This window comes from Lemur catta, chromosome 25 (assembly GCF_020740605.2).
Source record: "Lemur catta isolate mLemCat1 chromosome 25, mLemCat1.pri, whole genome shotgun sequence".
Taxonomy (NCBI): Eukaryota; Metazoa; Chordata; class Mammalia; order Primates; family Lemuridae; genus Lemur; species Lemur catta.
In genome coordinates, this window is record NC_059152.1 from 9,807,620 (window position 1) to 9,824,304 (window position 16,685).

At 39.2% G+C, this 16,685-nt stretch overlaps 1 protein-coding gene across 1 annotated transcript in view; it reads right to left on the minus strand.

The window, feature by feature from the left end:
• Nucleotides 1–16,685, minus strand: part of HEATR1 (HEAT repeat containing 1) — a 49,708-nt gene that overhangs the window by 1,487 nt on the left and 31,536 nt on the right. Inside the window, exons 29-43 of the mRNA XM_045537267.1 lie at nt 15,491–15,619; nt 13,818–14,048; nt 12,967–13,093; nt 11,676–11,836; nt 8,513–8,559; nt 7,097–7,220; nt 6,382–6,522; nt 5,579–5,871; nt 4,766–4,916; nt 3,696–3,854; nt 3,397–3,531; nt 3,137–3,241; nt 2,882–3,050; nt 2,160–2,314; nt 1,458–1,616 (exon numbers count right to left, since the gene is read on the minus strand). Of these exons, the coding sequence (XP_045393223.1) occupies nt 1,458–1,616; nt 2,160–2,314; nt 2,882–3,050; nt 3,137–3,241; nt 3,397–3,531; nt 3,696–3,854; nt 4,766–4,916; nt 5,579–5,871; nt 6,382–6,522; nt 7,097–7,220; nt 8,513–8,559; nt 11,676–11,836; nt 12,967–13,093; nt 13,818–14,048; nt 15,491–15,619 (2,286 nt within the window). The remainder of the gene's footprint in view (nt 1–1,457; nt 1,617–2,159; nt 2,315–2,881; nt 3,051–3,136; nt 3,242–3,396; nt 3,532–3,695; nt 3,855–4,765; nt 4,917–5,578; nt 5,872–6,381; nt 6,523–7,096; nt 7,221–8,512; nt 8,560–11,675; nt 11,837–12,966; nt 13,094–13,817; nt 14,049–15,490; nt 15,620–16,685) is intronic.

The window sequence follows — 16,685 nt, forward strand, 5'->3', positions numbered from 1 at the left end:
AGTATTGCTGTATTTATTATCGTAAGATCTGTACTGAGTTGAGACAAGTTCTACTTTGAAAACTAATGTTATTTCATATGCGTTTGTTTTACTTTGTCGTGTCCAATTTTCCTCTTAGACTACCGGTTTGTTTAACCATTTGGGATCTGTTTATATGGGCAACCTTATAAATCTGTGTCTTCAAAACTGTGTTCCGGCACTGCAGATCTTTCATGTGAATGTCTTTTTACATTTTCCTTTAAAAAAACCCAATACAATAAAAATGCCACATGTAAACTCAAGCATGTCACCAAATTTAACTGCACTGGAGCTCACCAGTTCGCCAGGCTGCCCAAGATGGCACCAAACTGGCAGTAGGCGTCTCCGGCCATCTCCGGCAGGACTCCCCACCCACAGTCCCTGACAGCGGTGACAGCGGTCACCACTGTAAGAGGGGCCAGGACATCTGAGTGGGTTATGCTCTCAACTCAACACACTCTGTGTCATGATGTCCTAGTTAGGGAACTTTAAACAACAAAAAAAATGGGTGTTTCTCACATGGCTTGTCCATGACAAGGAATGCAAGCAGTTGTTAGGCACTGTTATGAATTCATTTTGAAACAAAAGCCCTACCGGTCCTCTTTCTGGTTTTGGATATTTTAATTAAATAATATTTGGATTCCACAAAATGAGTTATTAAAAAACCCATTCATAAATACCTATATTCAATCAGGATTTCCTTGATATTGTGCAACCAAAATAAAATATTAAAATAAATTTGATGCTGCAAATTGTGAAAGAATCTACAGTTTAAAATTTGGGGAGTCCATCAAATAGCCTCATTCTACTCATATCCTAATAGGTAATTTGAATTAATAAATTGTATTAATAAAATTCTGCTTTGGTCTGTTATACATCCAGGGAAGTTCCAATACAATAATTAGTTTGAGAAACGGTGATTGATTGCTGAAACAGTTTGAAAACTTTGACACTCAGGTATGTAATTTTAACTTCCAATCAACCTACCCACAACATTGCATTTCTATTGCCACCACTTATAACACAAGATAATAAGCCTAGTATATAAAAAGATAATATATTGATCTAACTGGAAAGACTGTTCTGTGGACAAACTAAAAGCATCTCTGGAGCACAGCGACATTTCAATGGCACTTAAAAAACACAAGGAATCACCTCAAGTCTTTGCTATTTAAGATTTGAAAGTATTTAGAAAGTATTTTAGGACTTGTGTACAACAGACCAGCGGGGTTGGGGGAGAAGGGAATTGCTATTATTTATAAATAGTCTGTAAGTAAAACCCCAAATTTTCTTGGGCTCAAATTTCCACCTGACACAGAAGACCAGACCTGCAGTACTGACTGAGAAGTAGCAGGATCTACATCCGGGACCACTTGCAGGCTGTTTAGACTATGTGGTGAAAACACACAGCTTCAGTGCTTGCCACCCCGGTTCCTGACCTTAGGTGAGGAGTCCCTCATCTTTAGCAGGATCTGGTAGTTGAGTGGTTTCCAGAGAGAGTCGTCGGCCATGGCCACTGAAAACTGTGCGATGCACGGTATCAGGTGCTTCGTCACCCGTTCCTGGAACCTCTCTTCTCCTCCAAGCCTGTTTTCCAGCTATGAAGAGTAAGACAAGGACTTTGAGCAACAGGTCTCATTTTTCCTTCTGTTTTAAAAAACACCAAATGTATAAATAACATTTTACTATCCTTCATGGCATTAGCAGGCTCAAAAACTAAGTACTATTCTAATACTCTCTCTAGAGCAAATTTACTGCCTTCTGGAACTCAAATGGAATCTCAGACCCCCTTGGGATTATCCTTTTCTCTCCAGCAGAACACCCTGGAGTTCTTTCCCCCAGGACAGCCACATTCAGAAACATTCTCAACAAAGCCCAGTTAAAAAACTTTAATAAATTCACCATGAAACTTTGTATCATGCCTTTGAGAAATTAAAAAAAATTCAAACTCCACGATGCAGATATGTTATACTCATGAAAAGTCAATTTTCAAATAAAAATTTTATTAAAAAGAAAAAAAAAACAAAACAACCCTTAAAAAAAACAACAACCCTAGAAAGCAGTCATTGTAGTAGATATAAAACCTGCGAAGACTGAACAGCAACAGCTCCCTCGATAGCAGAAGCTGACTATGTGGTTACCTGATCCACCAGAGGCATCATCAAGGCTTCTGCTCTCTCCTTACTTATAAAATGTTGGGTATCAAAAAGGAAGATTTTATATAAACAGTTCAAAATAAACTGCAACAGCAAGCAGCACTTTTCAGGGTCGTTTTCAGAATCAAAAAATGCTTCATCTGTAGATGGGGAAGAGCAAAAATGAAACAAAACAAAACAATTTCACAATTTAATCTCCAATGTTTAAGTTCAGATCACTATTAAAATAACTATAATTAGAATGGTATTTCTAAAATCCAGAAATCATAATCAGGATGAAGGTAGAACACAAATAAAATGGATGGTCTCTTGAATAAGTGATTCCTTCTTTTTGAGTTGTTAAGATTCTAATGCTCAGTCTGTCAAGTTTACATTACCCTGAACTGTCACGTGGGCCACTTATTAGCACTAGAGAATAAACCAATCTTAATTTTTATGTTTTAAAGTCACTTCTAATAATTGAGAATAATGCCCATTTACTTTATTCTTTCTCCCAAGTCAGTCAACTTATTTAACACTTTTTCATCATGCTAAAACAAAAACTTCAATGTCTGACAACAACAATGTAAATATTCACCCTCCTTAGCCTAGGACTCAAGAACCTTCAAAATCTTGTCTATGAGCACTAGTTTGTATCTTATACTTATTGTACCTTACGTAAGGTGCACAGAGCAAGGGTGTCAGCTGAACTGAAGACAGTCACCAACCTGTTTTGGAGATGTTCAACTGGTTCAAGGTGTCGGCAAAAGGCTTCACCAAGTGGCCAGCAAACAGAGTAAAAAGCCCTTTCAGTTTTTCAGCAATGCAATCTGCCAGGTTGTAAAATGTCAACAGTCTGTCCTTCGGGGCATCTTCTGTTTTAGCCCAATCGAACAGCTAAAAGGTAACATAATATTAGTTTCTTCTACACATGCTGTCACTGACATCTGAGCACAAGGAGATGGGGAGGAAGAAAGCCTCACCTTGAAGAACAGGGGTCTGAATGTGACCTCAGAAAGCTTTACAACCATGGCTACTAGACAGCCAATGATACAACTTTCCGTCTTTCCAACTTCCTCCAGATCATTCTGAAAATAGAAGAGATGATTTATTCTCAGCCAAAGTACTGATATCTTCTCTAAATTATTTTGCCAAGCACAACTGTTACACAGCTAGATTTTCCTCTGGCTTTTAAATAGGTAGTTAACAACTTTAGAATTTGGGAGAGTGAAAATAAGCTTACCTCAGAGTGCTGTGCTCGGAAGTCCAGGGCCTCCAAGAAAAACGTGGTTAGCTGGGACTGGTGGGAGGTGAGCTCTTCCTTTCTCATCACCCCGATGTGCTCTTGCAAGATGCTCATAAAGGGACCCATGTGATTCTACCAATAACACAGTAAAGAGACGTGCTATTCTTTATTATTCCTAGAGTTCAGTAATGCATTTGCAAACGAATTAAATAATCATATTCTTCTTTCAGTGAAAATTTAAAAATCTTAGTACCACCTCGCCCTCCTCCAAAGGCTAATACCCAATATGATCTAACCTTCCAGTTCTTCTTAATCTGCTTGTAAGTTTTGTTGATGGTCGGCAGTAAGACTCGGGGTGCAAGTGTGGTAGCCAGTGTCTTTTTAAGAGACGTGAGACGAATATTAGCCTGTGAGGTGGGACCCATCTCACTAGTAATTTTTTCCAAATGAATCACCTATTGGAATATAAAAAACAGGTCAATATGAACCTAGTGATGACAGGAAGTCAACCAAAGGCTCGTGTTTGGGAAACACTTAGCACATTTTAGCTACACAGAATTCCTTGTAAAGCTAACTCTAAACGTTTATAGATAAAACCAGGCAAATGCCTCTTTCCCAACTGACAGGGGTAGAGGCAAGTGATGCAGAAGCATACAGAGCACCCAGACTGATGATGTTCTTAGAGGACAGGCATCCAGGGACCACAACAAGAGTCAAGTTCTTCCTTGATAAAAAACCTAAAAAGCTCCTCAGAGCATAGGTTCCTTTCTGTGAGAAGGCTACTTTGAAGCCCTGGCTGTAGAATACGGGAATTGGTTAAATCATTTGCCCTGTGGTAGTTTAGGCTCCTAACCTCACAAAGGCAAATGATCAACACAGCAGAGCAGTGACAACCAGAGGAACAAGAGCTGAACATTCTTGAGCATTTTATGCCACTTGCCCTCGTGTATCGGCAGGTCACCACTGACCTGCAACACAGGAATTCTGCAAGATGCTTTAGGATTAAGAAACCTTTCATATTAGAAACAAACAGGGCACACCAGTTTCCACAAGAAGGAATAAAAGACAGTTCTACCAGCCCAACTCCAAAGATCTCGCAGAGGCAAACACAGCAATAAAATACATTCTGCATAGTTAAAAAAGAGAGAAAGAAGAGCCTCCCTAAAAAGTGACCCCCATGTCAATTTCATGATAAGCAGAAGGGATGATGAGAAAAAGCAACATGGTTTTTTAAAAACAAGTACATCTTTTCAGAAATAAGAATCCTTTCTGTCAAATGAAAACTAACACAGAAAAAATAAATCGTATTCGTTGACTTTCACTTTCCCCTGCCACCCATGTGGCATGCTGCATTGTCGTGGCTCACCTGGGACAGAACACCTTCTAGGTAGGGGCTGATAAAGTGCGGGAGAGTCTCGACAACCTTCTGCAGGGCGGCCAGGGCACTGAGCAGGTAGACCTCGCTAGAGACCAGGTCGCTGGTGTTCTTCATCGCTGTCAGCAACGAAGGCATCAGGCTAAAAGTAAAGAGCAAGAGTTTTACAGGAACTTTAAGAAGAAACAGAGACTGGGGAATGGAGTAGAGGTCATTAGGGAAAAAATCTAAACGAACTGTGCCTGTTACATCATGGTATATCTCATAGCCTAAAAAATGTCATCTACACATTTTATGTGACCAAGTGCAAGAAATTTCCCAGTGCCAATAGTACTGACCCAACAGTAATTTTAACAAATAACAATGTCTTTGAATTGCTTAACACTTGCTGTGTGTCACGCACATGTTTGCAAACACTGCCCTACGGGAATCCCACGTGGTAGGTACCCATGACCACTCAGCCAGCCACTGTCAGGGCAAAGATGCAGCCAGGAGTGTCTAACTTCCCAATGTGGCAGCAGGAGGCAGCTTTAGCTTTGCCCAACTAGGATGGACCCCTCCACCGAGGAGCTTTACCCACTGCTTTCTCATTACAACAAGTCAAAGGAAGGAAGAATTGGGGAACAATTAACACCACAAAGAGGACATCTGACAGAAAATGGTGACGTTGTGTTTTTCAGTTTGAAGAGATCAATTCTTTAACAAATCTAATTTTACGTGAGAGGAGAAAAAAAGTCACTAAGGTAGTATTTTCCGATCTGTACCGACTGTAACGGCTCCTACTGCGAGTGTCCAGCAGCGTACCTGGGAAGCTGGGGGATGGCCAGCGCGTCCAGGGTGGAGGCCACCTCTGCTATGCAAAGCAGGGCACTTCCCAAGACATTCTTCTCCTCCTTCCTCTCTGGAGCAATCAGTTTCACTGCAGCGTCCAACACTGGGACAAAAGGCTCTGGATTTTCTGCACCAAAATTCTTGCATAAAAGCTTGAGAGTATATAAAGCCGTCTGTCTGTTTATCGCTTGTTCTTCTTCCCCCTCCTTTTTCTTATGCTGCACCATGGCTACAAGGACTGGAACCAGTTTCAGGAAACGGTGAATCTGAAGAGGAGAGCCAAGCCCCCAAATAATGAAAGCTGCAAAAACTGCTGGTCTGTTTTCCCACTGTCACGGCCTGAGACTGCCTAAATGAAAATCAGAATGAGGGGTCCTAAGCCACACAGTTATGCACAGCAGTTGTTTCTCCATCTGCTTTATTTACCACTAAGCGACCGCATGTGCTTGTTGACCAATTTCTGATTTACACGGAGCAACCTACTGGTCTAGAGTAAAAGGGGCTCAGAATTACATTAAAGCTAAGGCAAGGTACGGTCCGTATCAGTAAGAATTCCATTAGGCTGAGATTCCACTCTAGGAGCTCTTACAACACATACATACTCTTATCAGAATGAACATCACATTTTTAAACATGTGTGTCATGGTATTACACTCAGATAATAATAATATACTTCAATTTTAAATTGTTCCACTAGAGAAACTTAAGGGAGTTCAATGTAGCTCTCTGACAAAGCAAAGAACAGTAAATGGCTCTGCTTTATGTTCTTCACTCACTATTTTCTTATTCCAGGATATGTTCTGCTGTAGCTTGTTATTCAAAAGATCCAACGCTTTCCGGCGAACGGACGGGAGGGGATTGCCCACCAGTCCTCTAATCACAGGGATGAATGTTTCCGTGGGCAGCAAGGCATTGACCTATAAAGAAGTTTTATATTTAACATGAAAAGAAAAGAAAATCAACAATGATTAAGATAGACTTCTGTCCACTACACACCTCTGGGTACCAGGCATTTTCATACACATTTTCTTATTTAATTCTTACAATAATCTTTCAGGTAGGCATTAACCACACATTATTAAACAAAACAAAAACTTGATGTTAGGAGTAAGTGTCAAGGCCATGAGCTGAATAATAGCTGGATTTGAATAGTGTTCCTAATTTCAAGGCCAGTGATATGTATCTACCTAATATACTTAAAATATTTTTATTTTATTCCACTTAAATAAAGTAGAACATTATATAGTATATGACTGATTATTTAAAATATATTTGAGGTACAAGTTCTTATAATTGGTAGGAAAACAATTTTTTTCCAGACAAATTTGCTTCTAATCATCAAGAGATTCTTGTCTAAGAAAAATCAGGACTTCACTATATTCAGAAAAGGTATTACTAAGTTTCTTTTTAAAGTAAAACTTCAAACAATTTCACAATAACATGAAAAACAACAAAAAAACACAACAATTATGGGGAGAAATGAAAACCTACCTTATCTAACATGTCGTAAGCCTTACTAAGGAGCGCTCGCCAAAACTTCACAGTTAATTTATCTGCGTTTTTTTCCACAGACTGTGCTATGGTGTTAATATACCCGAGAACAGTTTCCAGCAACCTAAAACACAAGAGACTCGTTCAGCAAACAGGAGCAGAGAGCATTTAAAGAACTCACTCATGTCTATCTTATGCTGAATGTTTCATATAGGAAGACCAATTAAATAATGTTGTATAACATTACTTCAAAAACTATGTGGAAAGAAAAGGATTACTACTGTGGAGAAACATCACCAAGAAGTAAACAGGTGCCCCTGTCCAGAAGGACATTCCTCGCTTAGGCTCTGTGAGTCTGACTGTGCTGTCCACGTGGGGTGTTCAGGGAGTTACAGCCCTCAGTTAATGGCAGCTGCCCTTGCCCCCACACACGTTCAGACCAAAGAGGAACACAAGACATAACCCATGTCTCCAACATTACTAGGAGACAGAAAAAGACTACAAACTTCAAATAACCCGTAGTTAGAAAAGTACACACCAAATTCCAACACAACTACCAGTGGGGCTCCCCCACTGCTGCCAGCCTGAATGTGGGGAGGTGGAAGGGACAGGAGAGACAGAACGTGACACTGCACAGCAGAGGAGGGGAGTAGAGGACACAGACAAGACCACCCCTGAGATGGAAAGTCCTACACATAGTGCTAAAAGCCTGGCCAGGACTGGCCCTTGGCAGCTCACAATCCTGGACATGGGGCAGGACCGTAGCCCTGGGAAGGCCATGCTTCCGGGAAGGAGGTACAGAGCAAGGCTGGGAGCTTTTGGCCACATTTGCTTTCTCATTCTCTCTACATATATATTTTTTCCTCTGAGCCATTTGAAAGTAAGTCATGCGCACTACATAGTGAAGGGAAAGAATGTCTGCATCCAGATACACAATGGCAGCATATGGGTTATAGTTCACGGAATAAAGTAAGCATTCCACGAGCCCATACAGAACTGGGCCAGATTAAAAGACACTAAACAGATATGACAATTAAATACATGATACAATCCTAGAATGGACTGTGACCCAGAAAAAAATGTGGTATAAAGGACATTGTTGGGATAATTAGGGAGACTGGAGTAAGAACTGTAGATTAGATCACAGTATTGTATCAATGTTAAATTTTCTGAATTTGATGAATATACTGTAGTTTTATAAGAATATCTCTTATTCGTGGAGGCATAATGCATGCAGCTTACTTTCAAATGGCTCAGAGGAAAAAAATATATATGTAGAGAGAATGACAAAGCAAATGTGGCAAAAACTATTAACAATTGGTGAGCCTGGCTGTACAGAGTATATGAGAGTCGGGGGTACTATTCTTCTGGTTTTTCTCTAAGCATGAAATCATTTCCAAACAAAAGTAAACGTACCTCTCTTCAAGGCCCTTTAAGATCTGAGGACCACCACTTTCAAGTACCTAATTTGCGAAGAAGACATCATTAGAATAGTATGGAAGCAGATAGTAAAAAGTCATCTGAAGTTGGTTCAATAAAATTCAGACTATTCACTCAAATCTCCCATAGCAACCATCTTCTTTTCTTTTCTTTTTTTGTTTTTAGACAAGGTCTCGCTCTGTCACTAAGGCTGGAGTGCAGTGGTGTGACCATAGCTCACTGCAACCTCAAACTCCTGGGCTCAAGTGATCCTCCTGCCTCAGCCTCCCAAGTAGCTGGGACCACAAGCACACACCACTATGCTCAGCTAATTTTTTAATTTTTTTGTAGAGATGGGGTCTCACTACGTTGCTTGGGCTGGTTTTGAACTCCTGGCCTCAAGCAATCAACCCTCCAGCTTTGGCCTCCCAAAGTGCTAGGATTACAGGCATGAGCCACCACGCCCAGCCAGCAACTGTTTTCTGACATTACAATTTAATCAGGTTCAGATCATCTTTGTTATACTATTGTAACTCTATTTCTCTTAATTTATTCTAATCACATTCTATTTGTAATATCTGTAAAGTATGACCAAGACTCAGAAAAATATTGCAATCAACTAACAATTCTACAAAATGCTGATCTTGTGAGCTCATATATCATTTGTTAAGAAGTTAAACATGATGGACACAGCTGTAGCCCCTACGTCCGGCTCCCTCATCCCATTTTCCCACCGTCCCACAGAGACAAGCACCATCCTGATGTTTTCAAATGGTACATATCATTGAACAATAAGTTTTTTTGGTAACATTAGATTAGTGAGATCTATGCATGGCAATTCATGTTGTTCTGGTTCATTCTACTGCACATAATATTCCTCTATAGAGACCACAACTTAGTTATCCATTCGCTTCTGTTGCTAGACATTTAGTTTATTTCCATTTTTTTCTTTTACTCATAATGCTAAAGAATAAAGAACATATTTATGTCTTGTGAGCACCTAACCAAGTTTTTATAGAGTATACGCCTAAAGAAGGGAATTACTAAGTAACAAGAATTACAAACATCTTAAACCTCTTGGGATCCTGCCAAGTGCTTCCGAAAGTAGTTGGAACAACTCACACTGCCTGCAACTATGTTCCCCACATCCTTGCCACTCCTTGGTATTAACAACTTTGACATTTTTGCCAATTTGATGAACATCACAGAGACATCTCATTTAATCTTGTAGTCCCTGCTTACTAGGGACTGAATTGTGTCACATATTAAGTGGTCATTTGTGATCCTCTTTAGTGAATTCATATCCTTTGCCAGTGTTCTAACGGAAACATGCTTATTGACTTAGGCAGAGCGATAGCCTTCTCTTAGTCTGTGGCTCTCTTTTCACTTTGTTTATGGTGACTTTTTGTTGAACAAAAATTTTAAAGAAATTTTTCTCTATTCTCTGGTCACAACAATGTTCTCCTTGATTTTTTTCCTAAAAGTTCTAAGTGTTGCTTTTCACACTGAAGTTTTTACTTTACCTAAAATTGTCTTTTGCGTATGATGTAACTGAAGTTTTTACTTTACCTAAAATTGTCTTTTGTGTATGATGTAAGATCAGACTCTTCCCCAAATGGAAAACAAATCATGCCAGGGCTAGTCCTTAGACAGTTCTCTTTCCCCACTGCTTTGTAAAGTCACCTGCCACCTTCTCACCTACTCGTAGGTGTGTTTCTGAGCTTACTGTTCAGCCACATCGATCCATCTGATTACTTTCGCACCACCGCTATCCTGGACCCCTCACATTTTGGTATCAATTTGTCAGTATCATTTTAAAAAATGATGTAATTGAAGAAGTGCATTGAATTTATAGATTAATCTGGGGAGAGCTGACATCTTTAAATTGTGAGCTTTCCTGCGCACGAACACAGTATCTCTTTCCATTTCTTCAAGTCTTGTGTCCTTTAGTATCCTGGACATTCCTCCATAATCTCCCTTCACACGTTTTTGCTGGGCTTATTCTTAGTACCTTTTAAGTTTATGTTTTTATTGTACATGAAATCCTTTTTTCTATTCTATTTTCTATTAAAGTACAGCGGTGGGTAAGACTAGCTCAGCCAGCTGGCTGGATATGGATCACTTTCTACACTGATCTCTATTAACTGTTTGTTGACTCTCTTTTTTCCTGAACAGAAACGAGGGAGGGCATTCCTGACTTTAGCAGGCACACTATTAATGTTTCATCATTAGGTGTGATATAAAATAAACCACAGGCTTTCAGGACAAAGTAAGTCCAACATACTCTGCATTGCTAAGAGAACTTTTTTCTTATATCAGAAATGAGTACTGAATCTACTGAATTATTTCTCTGTAAAATTCACAGTGATCACATGGTTCCCCCTGTTGATCTGTTAATGCTTTATAGTATGTTCTAATGCTTTAAAGATGTTCTAATGTTAAACCATTTTTGTATTCCTGGTCTTGCTATTCCTTTCTTTCCCTCTTACTGTTTAAACTGAAGTTTAACACACAAATCACACAGGCAAAGCTCACTGTCTCCAGGTAACGAAAGAGCACATGATCAGCACCCCAGAAGCCCGCCCACACTTGCCACCATTACTACCCCTGCCTTCCTCTCCAGAGATAAGCACTGTCCTGACTTCTAAAACCATAGATTTGTTTTGCCTGTTTTTAATTTTTAAACTTTACATAACTAGAGCCGTAGTATGTACTCTTTGGTGTCTGGCTTCTTTCTTTCAATACTGTTTGTTCATCAGATGGCTGTGTCACACTGGTGACCTGAGGTTCACGTATGTCATTTATGACCACAGACAATTTATCCACTCTGCTGAGACACACTAGAGTTGTTCCCAGTTGCAGTTACCCTGAATAATGCTATCATAAACATTCGTATAGATGTTTTTTGGCGTGCATGTTCATACACTTTGGTTGGGTATATACCACTTAAGAATGAAATTACTGAGTCATAGGGTTTCTCTTAAGTCAACCTTAACAGAGCATGCCAAATGGTTTTTTGTGGTGAAGTGTACTTTTTTTTTCCTATTATCTCTAAAAGCATGCTGCGCCTATTTTAATAACACGTTTACCAAGCTATTACACAGTTCCTTTAGAAAAAGCAAAATCATTTTATCATAAACACATTTAAAGACCACATTACCTTTTTGAGAAAACTATTAGAAGCCAGGAGCTGAGACATAAAGGACACTGACAAAAATTTAAAATGCCGCAGTTGCTTGCTAGTGTGAGTGTCTACATTAAAAATCTGTAGCATTTCTTCTTGTGACTCACTCTTATTAGATACTGCTTTGGGAATGGTTTCTGAAACATAGCAACAAAACATTTTCAACCTGAATCCTTAATATAGATATAGATATAATGAGCTTTAAAGGATAGCATGTTAATGGGACATGACCATGGGTTTTTTTCTCTTCCAAATTAGTGAAAAATGTGAGTGTATTTATCAAGAAAGTACCCAACAGCCCTAAGAGGGTGCGTAAGACGAAAAACAAAACAAAACAGAGCAACTGAGACAATCAAATGGAAGAAAAGGATATTATACAAGGAGTCTTTGAACTTCAAACTTCAAACGTAGATTTCCTTATCAAAGGTATGTAATATGAATGGGGCTGAGGGTGCAGCGGTCAGAAGTCCATGGTGAATCACTTAGAAACCACTGCCCTCGAGAATGACTCAATGTAGACTCTTCCTTAACCATGTCACCACATACAGCTCTCTAGGCACCTCCCTGGTCTGTCCCTACCAAACCTAAGCCAACTGCAGGATGAGACAAGTTACTGCCTGGCCAAACAGGGGTGACAGGGCCAACAGACAGGTAGCCACACATAAAACAGTCCCTGTGGAGTCCTTAGTACCCTCTTTCTAATGTACCTGTTCTGCTTTGAAGGGTAGAGAACTAAGAACTTTCAACATGTCTATCCTTTCTTAAACCAGCCTCAGTGCTGCTGCAATTAATGGAATTTTCTTCAATTCTCTGCTATATAGTGCAATTCTAATATTTAGTTACCGCTGATGTGGTATCTATTTCTTTTTCTTTTCTTGTCAATCTCTTCAGATATTTTGATGGGAAGCTAAGAGATAGCTAATAACTTCCTGCTAACTTATGCCATTTGAACATAATTTATCTTGAATACTGGTAACATTCCACAGCCAAGACATCAGTGCAAGGCACAGAGGTACTATGTGTGTGAAATGGCAAGTAGAAATCCTACTGACTATTTTCCATAAGGATTCAAGAAAGAACACAATCATATACTCAATAATTATTAATTTACTTAAAAAATATCCTTCTAAAGATGTACTAAGTTTCTCTTCCTAATACAGAAATGGGGAAAAAAAATTATAAAGATGTACTAAGGATAACCTGCATTCTTTTCTGCTTCTCTTTAGTTTTCAGATTAAATAATAAATAACACCTGATTTACGCTTACCTTCTTTTTCCTCTGGCAGCTTTATTAAGTACTGGAGGATATTCATCAAGCTTTGTATCTGGTGCTGGACACTAAATTCACAACAGACTGAAACCCAAAATTCAGTGTCTGCCTCTAAAATAGCATCCTGTATAAAGAGAAAGAAAAAAGGTAACAAACCTGTACCTATCATATTTTAATTAATAAATACAAGTAAGAGAGCATGTTTAAGAAATATTCCTTAGCATGCAAATTCATTATATATTGTTCATTATAGTCATCACTGGATGAATAAGTTAGTTGAGTTCCTTCTATAAAGAAGCCCTCTTATGCGAATCGTGAAGGCATAATTCCAGGCTAATTTGCATGATGCTTTCTAGCAGAACCGAATATACTATTTTCCTACTACTACTATAGGAGTAGCACCCCTCGTAAGTTCTACCCTCGTCTATCCAAAATTGCACTTTTCCAAACAATTGCCTTTGTCTGCATCTTACTAATTCCAGAGACATGGATGCTCCTCCATTTCCCCACAAAATGCCTTCAAAACCACTTTCAAATGATGCTGTTTCATTACTTTACAGCCATATTCCATTGGCCTTAAAACAGACCCACCAGCATGGCACCATCTGTTTCCTAGAGAAAACAAATGGCCCTCAGAAGATGTTTTGCTGCTACTGAGGATATTCAGAGTGCTTCAGGCTCTGAGAGCAATTTTTTAAAATGCCAAAATCATTTTTTGAAAAAGGTTCTCAGCAAGCACTGTTAAATAACACACATTAAGCATCAGCAGCCCCAAGTTTAAACTGGACAATGTTACAAAATCTGAAACGTAACCTTTGTCCTCATCACCCCCCATCCTATGTTCTGACCTTTTCTCCATAGGCAGCCACCAGCACTGTTTTTGTGACATACTGCTCAAAGAGCAAGACGAGGAGAACCCAGAGGAATTTTTCTGCCCCTAGTGTATCAATGAGTTGAACGAGGATGGGCAGGCGCCGGTGCTCTGGAACATGTGGCAGTGCGTCCACAAACACATGAATGATTTTCACCACGATTTCTTCAATGTTTCTTGTGACTTCTCTGGAGTCTCCACTATCAGACTGCAGAACAGCAAGCAGGGACAATGAGTGGGAGCAAATAACCCTCCACAAAACGAGCTTTAAGTGGATAAGATAAGGCTTTCAAATGTGCCCCAAAAAGTTATCAAAAGAATTTTCATAATCAAAGACCTAACAAATAGTCAGTGAGTATCTATCATGTCCCAGGCACTATTTAGCCCTGAGGGAAATACAAAGTGTAAGATGTGAGCCCTGCCCCAAAGAATATTTATAATCTCCATGAAACAAGACACCCATGTGAAAAGATAACAGGAAGCAGTAAAGAGCAGATGCCAAAGATGTGGCACGATGGCAAGTCTGCTCAGACACAAACCACACAGGACTTGGGTTGTGCCTTGAGAAGAATGGGTATAATCTAGAGAAGCAGAGCACAGAAAAGACCACTAACTCCCTGCTGCTCTCAGAATCAAGTTCCAACCATTTTACTCTGGTACTGGTGATCAAAATATCGCTGTTGAATGAATGACAGAATGAATGACAGGATAAACAAACACTTGAATGAATCAATAAACCAATGCCTACCTGTTCCAACCCTCTGTCCTCCATGAAATTGACCCACATTACATTCTCCACACACATTGTGCACGTTCCTAGACCATGCCCTTTCTCATGCTATTGGCTCTGCCATTTCACTGAGAAATGCTTCACTTTTTTCACACCAGCTCAAATTCTATTTCTTATGACATTTTCTGATTATCCTGGCCCATACGGACTTCTCCCTATTCTAAAGCCTTCAGCATTTGTTTATTCCATTGGCGTATATCATATTAATACATATAGTTATTATTCTTTTTGTGTATATGTCCTGTAATTGCCAACTTATTGGACACTGACAACACCAATCTGACACTAAGACTAAAAGGAAAAGGCGCTGAATACCATCATCCCTAGAATGGTCAGCAGTGTGAGAAAAGACATTATTTAACAAGTAGGGGGCGTAAACAGAAAACTCAAGTAGACAACCAAGCTCTTTCATCTTTGAGGCTACTTTTTTTTTTTACCTTCAAATTGTTCATTCCTTACTGGCAGAGATAACATCTCACTTCTGAGTACTTGGCTCTGATAGAATGCCTGGTAAACATTTGCTGAATTGCATGTTAATCAATTTGCCACTGCAGCTCTAAAAGTTCCTACCCTCCTAAACCTACAAAAGGGTCTCATCAAACTGAAGTGATGTCCTGAAATAGACAATAGATGTAAATTCATCCTATCAGAATGTAAAGACACTTTTACAGATACACCCTCGCAGCACAGCAGAACCAGCTATGTTTGTTCAGATGCTTGGGAAAGACATTATTTCCAACACTGCTTCTTAGCTTCACCATCCTAAAATTTAAGAGGCACAAGCACTTGTGCATTTCAGAAAGGCTTTTAATGTCATTTATATGCAAAATTAAAAGAAAATACTAATGATGACAGCTTACCTGAATAAGTGCTGGAATAACCATTTTCACTGTCTTGTTAATAACTTGAAAACTATAAGCATCATCAAGGCGCATGACATTGGCTCCCATAAATGTGAAAATAGACATGATATTGTGTAAAACTTTATCCTGAAAGAAAATACAACTGTCAATATTTTCTATTTCAAACACATCAAATATCAATGATTCACTATAACTCACCAATAAAAAGAGAAACAAACGATTTAAAAATGGGCAAAAAATTTGAAAAGACATTTCTCCAAAGAAAATATCCAAATAGCAGGCCAGGCTGTGGTGGTTCACACCTGTAATACCAGTACTTTGGGAGGATCGCTCAAGGTCAGGAGTTTGAATCTATCCTGGACAACATGACAAGACCCCATTTCTACAAAAAATAAAAAAATTAGCCACCAGGCATGGTGGCTGTCGCCTGTAGTCCCAGCTACTTAGGAGGCTGAGGCAGGAAGATTGCTTGAACCCAGGAGTTCGAGGCTGCAGCAAGCCACTGCACTCCAGCGCCTGGACAATAAAGCAAGACCCTGTCTCTAAAAAAAAAAAAGGAATACACAAACAGTGAAGGCATATAAGCATATGAAAAAATGTTCAACATCATTACTATGGAATTACAAAGTCGAAATCACAAGATAACACTTTCATACCCATTAAGATGGCCATAATAAAAAGACAGACAATAATTAGTATAGGCAAGGATGTGAATATATTGAAACCCTCACAGACTGCTGGTGGAGGCAAAAGGTGCAGCCACATTGGAAAACACTCTGACAAGTTACTCAAAAAGTTAAACACAGAGTTACCCTATGACCCAGCAATTCTACTTCTAGGTATATATCCCCAAGAGAAATGAAAACATGTCCAACACAAAACCTTATATAATAATGGTCTTAGCAACATAATTAATAATAGCCCAAAAGAAGAAATGCCCCCAAATGTCCATCAACAGATGAACACATAAACCAAATGTGGTATATACATACAATGGAATATTATTCAGCCATAAAAAGGAATGCTGACTCAAGCTTCAACATGGATGAACTTCAAAAGCATTACGCTATGTGAAAGAAGCCAGACATAGAAGGCCACATGCTATATGATTCCATGTATATAAAATGTCTGGAATAGGCAAATCCATAGAGACAAAAAGTAGATTAGTGGTTGCCATAGGGCCAGGAAGTGC